The 11,216-nt window shown below is 39.1% G+C and overlaps 1 protein-coding gene across 7 annotated transcripts; it reads left to right on the top strand.

Annotated features, from left to right (window-relative positions):
* Positions 1-2,389: 2,389 nt before the first annotated feature.
* Positions 2,390-9,767, top strand: TLR2 (toll like receptor 2). 7 transcript variants are annotated; one of them, XM_088132730.1, is made up of 4 exons: positions 2,390-3,004; positions 3,477-3,526; positions 4,035-5,680; positions 6,269-9,767. In XM_088132730.1, exons 3-4 carry the CDS (start codon positions 5,651-5,653, stop codon positions 8,603-8,605), a joined length of 2,367 nt encoding a protein of 788 aa, XP_087988856.1. In that variant the 5' UTR covers positions 2,390-3,004; positions 3,477-3,526; positions 4,035-5,650; the 3' UTR covers positions 8,606-9,767. The 7 variants fall into 7 exon arrangements, with proteins under 7 accessions (XP_087988856.1, XP_025020791.1, XP_087988857.1 ...); XM_025165023.2 differs by lacking the exon at positions 3,477-3,526 and having other exon boundaries at positions 5,645-5,680; XM_088132731.1 differs by lacking the exon at positions 3,477-3,526.
* Positions 9,768-11,216: the final 1,449 nt, after the last annotated feature.

Here is an 11,216-nt window from a genome sequence, read left to right as displayed (position 1 = left end):
TAACAATCTTTTTCTCTATCTTTAAAGGTCTAAGTTATCAAAACATTAGAGTGTTAATAATCTGTAGTCAATACTGTATAAATACCATTGAATGGAAATAATATATTGTATTATGTCTTATATAATATAATAAAACAATTTAAAAAAATGTTAATGATCAATTTACCAGAACTAATAGCAAAAAAATATGTGATATATTACACATTGGAACATTAACAATAGCGAGCCTAAAAAGTTATGACACATTAAAAATTGGCTACAACCTTGTATTTCCATAATTAGCAATAAGATCCACTAAGTAAAGTTGAGATTACTTTTTAATAGATATGCATAAGATTCTGCTCTAAAAAAAACTACTGGTTAACAGCTCATAAAAACAGGGAACCTGATTACTCAACATTGACCATACATTTATAAAAACACAGCTGTGCTAAAAGCAGATTTAAATACAGCTCTGAATAGGCCATTTTTTTTCCAAAAGAATAGTTAAAACATTCTCAAAGATTGTATTTCAGGGCAGCCGCTCACTCATCTGGCTCCTGTTCAGTAACTAAAATTTAACAAGTTCACGTCATTTTTGACTGAGCGGGTGGGTTCCTGGTTTACATTACTGAAAGTTAAAGGATACAAATAAACAAAATGAAAAGTATTTTTAAATCACTTAGGGAGATTCCAGGGCATGCTCAGAAACTTCAAGTACGGGAATACTAGAATCATCTGTTTTTTGTAATGTAAGCCTAAACAACAGATTTTTCACAAATAGAGTACTTTTACCCAGACACACCAACTATATGGAAATCCCAACTAATGTTTTTAAAAAATGAATTGGCAGAAAAGAGTATACACTTTTTTTTTAACATCAGGCAGCAGTAGAGTAGCAAAGTTTCCAAAACATGGACCCCCCCCCCCAAAAAAATCATTTGTTTTCTAGATTCCAGAATGCCACTGGACATTCTGGAGTCAGAGACAACAAACCCTATCTTTATGCCAGATCCAAAACCTCTTCTCTTTCTCTTTTGTCTCAATGAGCTCTTGGCTGTTCTTTTCCCAGCCTTAATATTGTATTTGCATCTGCACAAGAACTGTGTCTGAATGAGCAGTGCTGGTTCCCACCTCATTAGCTTCAACCCTTACATCTATCTTGCAGCTCATAGATTACTCCTGAGACAAAGTAAAAGAGTTTATCTGAATCATGCTGAAGGACTGAGTTTGGAGCTCACATAAACTCATAATTATAAATTTAAAATGATCTCATTGTTCTTCTTTGGTATCTTTTGGTATTCTTCTTTCAGATGCTACAAAAATTATTTTGTAGCATCTGAAATACTGCCACAGCCTGTTCCCCATGGCAAACTTTTAATTTTTTTGTAATAATCTTGATTTTAATTTTAATTGCATTGATTTTACTGTTTTATATTTTGTACTTTTTAATTCGTGTAAGCCACCTTCAGTGTTTACAGAAAGGCAGGTATATATTTTATATTATATTATATTATATTATTATATTACATAAATAAATAAATAAATAAATAAATGAAATTCATGTATGTTAAAGCTAAGTTCTTTGGTTTAAGAAGTAGGGGCTTTGGAGCTGTAGTCACACACTTCAAGTTCTCAGTATCAAAGTTACTATCGACTATTGCTCTCCAATGACAATAAGATTGCTTCTGCAAGTTAGCCTTTCTTCCTTAATAATTCCAACATGTATAAATGCATGAAAGAAAGGTAAGATAAGAAGCTGAGAAAGTTATATTATATTGGCAGACTCAAAGGTATCTTCCACAGAGCATAAACTTGCAGATTTTCTAATGTATGCTGGAAAATATTAGGAAATATTACCAAATATTAGGAGCACTGAGCACCTGTTTGTTTAGTTATCAAATTGGTGTGCTGCCCAACTCCCAATGACTCTGGGTGGCTCACAGCAACTAAAACAAGAGAAATACAATTACTAGCAAGTTTTTTAAAAAAAAAAGACAGGAAGAATGACAAACCAGACAGGAACAAAGCAAAGGCCTGTTGCAATTGCTGATATTGTTCAACCTTCTGAATGAATGTGATCCCTGGAAGACTATTCTGGTAGATGACATGAGTGGGAATGAGACAAGAGTACTGATGAAGTAACAGGGCCATTCAGAGACACAAGAACCATGAGCATCTGTTTACAAAAAGGTCTGTTTGTTTCAAATATGTGTTTCAAGTCCATTTATCCATACCTAGTACGCTATAGAGGAAACCAGTCCTTTCAATTAATATGTAACTAAGCCTGGCTACCCAGGAAGTTAAACTGCATATTTTCAGATGAGGTGATGCAGAAAATAGCAGGTGTTCCAACGGTGCAGTTTTTTATGATGTTTTTTTAAACCTCGGTACACTCAGCAGCAAACAGCAACATATTTTGAGTCCTCAGGGTCAAACTCCATCCAAATCAAGTGTCCCACTGAAAAGAAATGCCTTTCTGGACAGGAGCATGGGTGAGAAAAGCAGCACCGGGATTGACGTTTCCTTCCTCCCTCTCCGCGAAATTGAATGCCTGGAATAAACTGAGACTCCCCACGTAGTTTCCTTCATCGGTGCTGGTTCAAGAAACAAAACGGAACAAAGCATGGGGTGTTCTGAGCTGGGAAAGCTGCACAGGGCCTTTACCTCAGTGTCATCTGCTCTTCCCTGGCCAACCCGAGGCAGCTTCGGAAGAAAGCCTTCAGCAGCCAGGCAGCCCAAGCGTAAGGAATCGTGCCCGGGAGAGGGGGCAGCGGGAGGTGTGGCTATTGCGAGGGAAATTCCCGGAATCTAAGTCTGTATTTGAGGCGAAGGGGCCTCCCACACCCGCCACAGGCTGCAGGAGGTCGCCTTCCGCTCCGCCTCAGCCGCCCGGCGCTTGGCCCGCAGAGAGGACGCGGCGCGGGATCGTTCGTGGCGTTTTCTGAGGAGGCGAGTCAGGCGTTGCGAAACCACCGCGGAAAGCTGCGTAATCCCTACCCGGGGGATTTCGGAAGGCAGCGGAGTGAGTAGTAACGCTAGAGGCGCTTCTTTATTTCGCTGCCTCTATTTTCTGTTCTTCTGACTCTTTTTTTAGCGACTAATCCTGGATTTATGAAGCGTTCCTAACCAAGCGAGTCCGCGTCCAGGGTCCCAGTAGTTCAGTGGGAGTTTTGAGAAAGCATGCGTAGGATTGCTTTTATATTTTACGTTTTGCCTTCTGTGGGCAACTGGAATGCAAAGGAGCAGTGCCGAGAAGGTAGAACTCATTTGGACGCGAACTGTCTTGTGATGATATCCAAGTTATCGCGTCTGTGCAGATGACCGGAAAGGGGTTCTAAAGGTGTTCCCGGTGACGTGTATGAAGGAAAACATACTGGGAAAACGTTGTCATGTGTTTTAAGTTTAATATCCCAAATATTAAAGGTGCAATGACGATATTGTGCTTTGGGGAATATATGAATTGTGTAGAATCACTGCTGCTCCCTTTTATGTAGGGAGGAGACTTGCAAAGATTCATTTGATTCTCCAACAGTGACCAAGTTAGGTAACTGTACAGCCCTTAACCCAAAGTCATATGTGTGTATGTATGCTCATACATGAAGGTGTGTGTAAAATAGACATAGTATCACATGTAGCACCTTTGCCTGTAATTTTCATTTGAAGTTTGAACCAGCTGTGTTGACCAGACTAAGCCCCACCCTACCATTCAGTTATTATGGGTCCTCACATTTCTTGTACTGTGCAAGATGTGATGAATTAATATGCAGGACTAATTTTTTTGCCAGAAAACAAACACTGTTTGCACAATCACCTTGCTAATGAAAATATGCAACGCCTCTCTCTGGCTGCTGCCCTCCTAATGTTTAAGTGCACGGTTGACTTCTTTCTTTCACATTCACTGTAAGAACTGGTTAGTCTCAGTTACTGTTGCTATTGCTGTGGCTATGATTTCTCTGCGTTGCTTACTGATAATCAAACTTGGGCTGCTAATCATGGTCATGTTCTTACCTATTATATATTCTGTATAACTCTTATGGACATCTACATGATAGTGATAGATCTACTAGTCGTTGGAGTACACTGGCAAGAAGTACTTGAATCTGTACAGCCTTCAACACAAGAGTGTCTTATCTGAAGTCACTGGTTGATTCAGCCTAGCATTCTCAACACCGACTGGCAGTGGTTGATCCAGAATTGCAGCTGAAGTTTCCCCAGCCGCTGCCACTGAGCTACAGCCCTACTTGGTTTGTCTGTTTCATGGATCATTTTTCTTTTAAGCCATTAAAACATCAGAAATAAGACTGGCTGGGTGGAGAAACTCTGGAATGGGAAGGGATCTATAGGCAGAAGGCAATTTCATGATTCTCCATTTATGTCCCTTGGTGTCTAAATTTAAGGCAGATTCCATCATATGTAGTCTGGCCCAGATTTGTCACAGATGGGAGATAATCATGTTGCCTGGGCATGCTTAATCCTACAAGAAGTAAATGGATGTAAATGCACTACAGTTTGTTTCTCCAGTGGGTGTTAATCACAGAGAAATAGGGATGGCATTCCCAGAATACTCAAGGGAATTTAGAGAAGCAGGAAGAAAGTGATCTATCATTCTATAATCGATTATAATCTATAATTTCACCCTTCCATTGCAGTCACACTGCTCATTGTCTTGTGCTGAAATTTGCTTGAGGTCTGTGTACAGTATATTATTCCCCTAGTTGTGACAGGAAATGATAATCTGTTTCTCTCTTGAAACAAGGATCAAACTGACCTGAATGTTTTAGTCTTCATAAGTGGTTCCTTTCTCAGGACAGAATTAAGTATGTATGGTAGTAACGTATTTGGAAAATAAACTCTGTGCACTTTGTTCAAACATACTCATTTTTGTTGAGTAGCACTCAAGAAAACTAATCAGGCGCAAGAAAATTCCTTCTTGGGTTCCTTTTGTTTTTTTCTTCTGTGCTTTTCTCTCATTTTGTCTTGCATCCCAGCTCTTCAAAAGCCAGGTATGCAAGCCCTGGTTCCCAAGGAATCAGGGATTGGAGATCTAGGAACCAGTGCAAACCACAGCAAGTTAAATCTTAATTTTGTTTTCGGGAAAATGAACAGAGCTGTACCCTTGTTATCATTTCTCACTTTCTTTTTATATTCCTGAGACAACCCTTGAAGAATCCATTGTTACTGGGTAGTTCCTTAACCTTGATATACATAATAAAGGCTTGATTTTGTTTACTGAATCTAATTAACATATTCTCTCTTCTTGTCTAATCTAACCGACTCTGTAAATGAGTTTCTACCTCATTAGTAAACTCTGCAGAGAGACTTTTCCTTGGAATAAAGTAGGTAGGGACAGTGTACTAAATAGGCTGTCTCTAGGTGTGTGAGAAGGTACGGGAGGACTATAGGCGCTCAGCAGGCCTCTAAGGAGGCAGGGAGCCCATTCTGGCCCATCCCTATGTGTGTCTACAACAGTGCATCATATTACTGCTTTCTGTGAGTTTTGGAGTTCTGATTAATTTCAGAATTCACTCTATGCTGTCTGAAATGACAAAATTGTATGGTTACATATCATACTAGTACAGTCAATAGAAGCATACATCTTGTATGCCTTACAAACTTACTCTGTCTTTCTGAAAAGTAAGATATATTCTTTTTGCTTGTACAGGTTAAGATGCCGGGCATGAGGTGCAGGAAGGAGGAGGTGGGTAGAATATTGGTTGACTGCTAGTTTTGCATCCTCCAATTGGCCAGCCAGAAGAAAGTGGCAGTGTACAACAGTGAAGAGACTTGTGAGGCCCCACAGAACTGTTTCAGAGGATAAGAGAGTTGAAGCCATGGAGATGCCTTATATTCCAAAAGTTTCTTGTTCCACTCTGGATTGTTCTCTGGCATTCTTACAACAAACCATACATAATTCTGATACATTTTTTTTAAAGACAAAAATATAGCTATTAGTGTAGTTCCTGAAGCTTTGGATTTCCAAACATTGCTTTGGATTTGGCTCTGAGTTGAACTGAATGACTTAAATCTGCCCATGTTGAATCAAGCAGCTTTCATAATGGGGTATAAACTGTATTTTATTCCCTATCTGGGGTATAAACTGGATCTTGTGGTCAATATATAGTCTAGCTGAATGCATAAGAAATAATGCCCAACTGTCATTAAAGCTCTGTGTATGTCTGTAAATATTGGCTGTATGATAATTTTTTTACCAAATTAATTAAAATTAGCCAGATATATTATGCATTATAATATGCTAATGATATTATATATATTTTTTACCTTTTAGATAATCATGATTTTGCCAATTTGGAGTCTTTGGTTCATCTCAACTGCTGGAGCTGAAAGTCTTTCTACTGAAAAGATCATTCCATTTTGTGACCTTGCTCATTGCAACTTTTCTGGGAAGAGTTTGCACACTGTTCCACTGGGTATATCAGATGTCGTCTTGGAACTGGACCTGGCCTTCAATAACATAGTACATATCAGAGATGGGGACCTGAAGTTTGCAGTCAATCTTACAATGCTTTTGCTTCAATCCAATTTAATTCACACAATTGACAAGGATGCCTTTGACTTCCTTGGAAAGCTAGAGTATTTGGATTTATCAAAGAACAATCTGACCTACTTGTCACCCTCTTGGTTCAAACATCTTTCTTCTTTACAGAAGTTAAACATAAAAGGGAACTCCTATTCGAAACTGGGAGAAATTCCATTATTTTCTGGCTTACAAAAGCTGGGATATCTGTACTTGGGAAATGATAAGTTCTCCTCTTTACAGACAAAAGATTTTGAAGGAATTTCAGTTCTTGAAGAACTGGAGATTGAAGGACAAAATCTTAAACAATATCAACCAGGAACTCTACAGTCTCTTGAGTACATAAATCAAATGTTTTTGAATGTTCCTATCAACTCCATATTGCATCAGATAATAATTGATGTTAGAAATTCTGGGGTGTCTCTTGAGTTGAGAAATATCCAACACCACCACCTTTTATCCCTTATCTCTTATTTCAGAGAGGTTCCAGTGACTGCTCAGAAGCTTGTATTTAGAAATATTGAACTTTTAGAAAAACATGTTGCGCAGTTACTTGATGTGTTATCCCGTATGAGTCAACTACAAGAGTTAGAACTTATAAATAGCAAATTACAGGGTACTGGGTATTTCAATAATACTCAGACTATTTCAAATAATGTACATATAATAACAATTAGAAATTTAAAAATAGATTCATTTTATTCATTTTCAGATCTTTCATCTATGTTGTATCTTGTAGAGAATATTACCAGACTGACAATTGAAAATTCGAAAGTTTTTCTTGTGCCTTGCAATCTTGCAAAAGCATTCCATTCAGTGCAGTACCTTGATTTCAGTATAAATTTGTTTCAGGATTTGTTATTGGAGCATTCATTGTGTCCAGGCAGTTGGCCTAAACTTCAGACTTTCAATGTTAGTCAAAATTCTTTGAAAGATGTTGATAGAATAGCTCGAAGTGTGGCTCATTTAGTCAGTCTTACTAATTTGGATATAAGTCAGAATACCTTAGAACAAATGCCAGAGTCATGTCCTTGGCCAAGAAGCTTGAAATATTTAAACATCTCTGGCTGTAAAGTAGAGAAACTTACGGGTTGCATCCCTGACACTTTAGAAATTCTGGATGTTAGCAACAATTTTCTCTATGATTTTAAGGTGAGCCTGCCTCATCTTCATGAACTTTACATAAAAAATAACAGATTAAAAGCCCTTCCAGACACTGCCTTCATCCCTCATGTAAGGACTGTGAATATTAGAGAAAACAAACTATTTGAGTTTTCTGAGCAGGAACTGGAACAGTTTGTAGAATTGGAGATGCTGGATGCCCGTTTTAACAGCTTTCAGTGCAAGTGTGCATTTGTTTCCTTTGTACAGTCTCATCCAAGAATATATAATATCTGTGTTGATTGGCCTGAAAACTACATCTGTGATTCTCCAGATTATGTAAAAGGGGATCAGATAGGAGTTGTCCAGCTACGACTGACTGACTGTCATTTCAGTTTAGTCGTGTCCATCCTTTGTATTCTGATACTCCTGATCATCCTGGTGGCAGCATTTCTTTGCTACAAGTTTCATGTTATCTGGTATATACGCATGACCTTGGCCTGGCTTAAAGCAAAACGCAAGCCTCAAAGGACCCACGACCAGCCAGTCTGCTATGATGTGTTTGTTTCTTATAGTGAACAAGACTCTGAATGGGTGGAAAATATTATGGTGCAAATGCTGGAGCAAACAAACCCTCCATTGAAACTCTGCCTTCATAAAAGGGATTTTACACCTGGCAAATGGATTGTAGACAATATTATTGACTCAATTGAGAAGAGCTCTAAAACCCTGTTTGTACTTTCAAAGCATTTTGTACGGAGTGAGTGGTGCAAGTACGAATTGGATTTTTCTCACTTCCGACTTTTTGATGAAAATAGTGACACTGCCATTTTGATCCTTTTGGAACCCATTCCAGCAAAAACAATTCCTGAAAGATTTTGCAAACTCAGAAAATTAATGAACACCAAAACTTACCTTGAATGGCCAAGCAGTGAAGATCAACAACAAATATTTTGGTTTAATTTGAAAATGGCAATAAAAGCCTAGGTGACAGGTTGGGATAACAGACCATTTCCAGTAGAACCAGTTTTAGCAGCACCTCTGATGTGAAGAATTCAGTACAGTTCAGGATATACAGCTGATAGTCCAGGAAGCAAGTAGGATTTCAGAACTACTGTGATTCCTTGAGTCTCAGACATTTCCTTCACCATGTAGTTTGACTGCTTTACTGTGAGCAGAAACATTGGGAACATGCACTACTAGCCCTGTCCAGGTTTTGCATGTGTATCTGAACTCTCCAGATGTTTGTGAAAACCAAGAAATTAGCAGGGAAGTACGCAGTAGCTGATGTGTTGAAGGGGACAGTTCTAGCAGAGTCTCAAGAACCAATTAACCAGGAGAGGTTGAAGGAATTGATAGACAATATTTGTACATTGGATTAAGCCACTATTTGCTTAACTGTGATTTATTCAATAAGATATTATCTGAATTCATGCATCATGCTAAGCTGTAAATCATGATGTACAAATAACAGAGGCCACATAACACAGTAAGCCAAACCCAAACAAGCTGCGCTGTGGTTTGGTGTGATGTATGCACTGAGTGAACTTTGGCATGCCAAGAAAATGAGGCAAGCAGGGGAACTAACACAAATAGTTTTTCAGTCATGATTAATTATAAAAAATAGTATCTATTAAATTCGCTGTTGAATAGGAGCATATATCATGTGAATGCCCAATAATATAAGTATATATTATACTTATTATTTAAATATGAAACAATAAGTATAATATATACTCGTGTAACTTAGGCCTTTTCTGTTGTTTTTTAGAATTTGGTGGTTGCTAAAAGCAGACAACCACTTAATGCACAGAATCACTCAATTGCTGGATGGCATTTTATTGGTGGTTACTATCTTTTGAAAGCTCCCGAGAGCTATTAGAAGTAGGCCGCATATAAATCAGTTAAATACATAAAATGAGTAAGTTGCTTAATTGAATGTGTCCTCAGATAAACCATAAGCTGTGACTTCCTTGTTGTTTTCAGAATTTGAGAAGATACACAGTACATTTGCACTGAGCTTCATTCCTTTTCTGAGGGGCAGAAAGCACTTCCTGCAGATACTTTAGTTTACTAAGGGTAATGTGTGAAATATGTGTTTTCTGGTAACATTCTGTACTTCCTGACTGAAATAAAATACTTTTCTTAACTATTTGGTACCCTCTATATTCTAGCCATTCATTTGGTTCATCAAGAGATACTGATCCATAACTGTTAAACTAAAACACTGACACTAGTTTCCATTGGAGCCAGCCCTTTGGTGTCTTATATAGCCAGCTTCTGCAGGAATAAAAGTCTTTTAAAATGACTTGTTGTGTGGGAGCTCATTAAATTAAAGTTAAATATGCTTTTCAGTGTTGCCCATTCAAGGTAATTGTGTCTTGGAAGTGTGCAACCCCTACTGATTTTAATAGGGGTTGAGTGCATTTAAGCGCATGGAGTTGTGGGCGTAGTTATTCTGACAAGGGCAAAACGTTTTGGTAATGCTAAAAACAAAAGAGGAAATCTGGCAAGACAACATTTGTTTCAATGCAGGATATTTTCAGCATCTATTTAAGAAATGAGGCTGAACTTTGGCACGTTACATACGATTGTCCAAGTTTTTTTGCTACGGTGGCCTGACTGTCAGCTGCCCAGCATATAACCCTTGCAGAGAAAGGGGAAAAAATCTAAACTGCTTAGAATCACCTGCAAGCTGGCACATAGATTTCAAAAGAAATAACTACAAAGGAAGCCAGAGAAGGTCGGGGTGGAGGTTATTCTATGTTGGCAGGAGATGCTGCTGGAGTGAGAGATGACTGGATGAGCATGGAGCAGAGGAGGCAACAGCTGGGAGAGACGGAAGCCAGACAATCCATGGCCAGGGAGAAGAACCAGAAAGGTGCCTGAGGCAGCAGAAGCCAAAGGGGAACTGCAGAAAAGAACCAGCAACCCATCCTTCCCCCCATCCCTGCTTTGGGCCCTTGTCTCTAGATTGTGGCACAGTGAACTATTTTTTAAATTTATTTTTTATTAAAGATTTTTTTAAAAGGAAGATCCCCCATGGTTCATGGTCTGGCCTCAGGAGCAAGGATGACCATCAGAACGCTTGGCAGACAGGGTCTAGCAGGGGATGTGTCTGTGTTCAAGGCCCTCAAATAGCCAGAGTTGAACATATGCTGGGAGTGTGCTTGGGACTAAGGTTGGCAGCAAGTAGACAAAGAGCAGTGTGTGAAGATGGTGAGTCTACAGGCAGGGTGAGAAGCGCGAGGTGAGGACACAGGGATGGAGTTACCAGGGAGAAAGTGTGGGATGTCCGCTTCCAAGATGAATTTGCTGAGAACCAAGGAAGAGGCCTAAAACAAGGTCAAATGGTCTGTGGTCAGAGGCACAGCTCTGGCACAACAAAACCTGGTCAGAAGCAAGCTAAGGTCAGAAGTGTAGCTGGATGCAGAGGCCTGGAGCACTGGGCTGGATGCTGAGGTTGTTTCCAGCAACTGAAATGCAGCAAGGGCACCATTTAAAGCCTTTGCTATGCAGCTGGCACGGATAATGAGATGGCAAGCCTGCCAGGTTTGGGAGAAGCCCCAGGAATCCACCAGTCCCTGTCTTTCGCAAT

The sequence above is a fragment of the Python bivittatus genome, unplaced genomic scaffold (genome assembly GCF_059951505.1).
Source record: "Python bivittatus isolate LINGU-HERP-01145 unplaced genomic scaffold, Pbiv_v1 ctg000070_np1212, whole genome shotgun sequence".
In the NCBI taxonomy this organism is placed as follows: Eukaryota; Metazoa; Chordata; class Lepidosauria; order Squamata; family Pythonidae; genus Python; species Python bivittatus.
The sequence above is the reverse complement of the archived record's forward strand: the minus strand, read 5'-3'. Positions and strand labels throughout refer to the sequence as shown.

What these genes read in the sequence shown, in the direction of transcription:
- TLR2 (XM_025165023.2), top strand. Translation starts at nt 5,651, where the DNA reads ATGCCGGGCATGAGGTGCAGGAAGGAGGAG. An exon ending in TGAGGTGCAGGAAGGAGGAG is followed by an intron (nt 5,681 to 6,268) that starts GTGGGTAGAATA and finishes TTTACCTTTTAG; the next exon opens with ATAATCATGATTTTGCCAAT.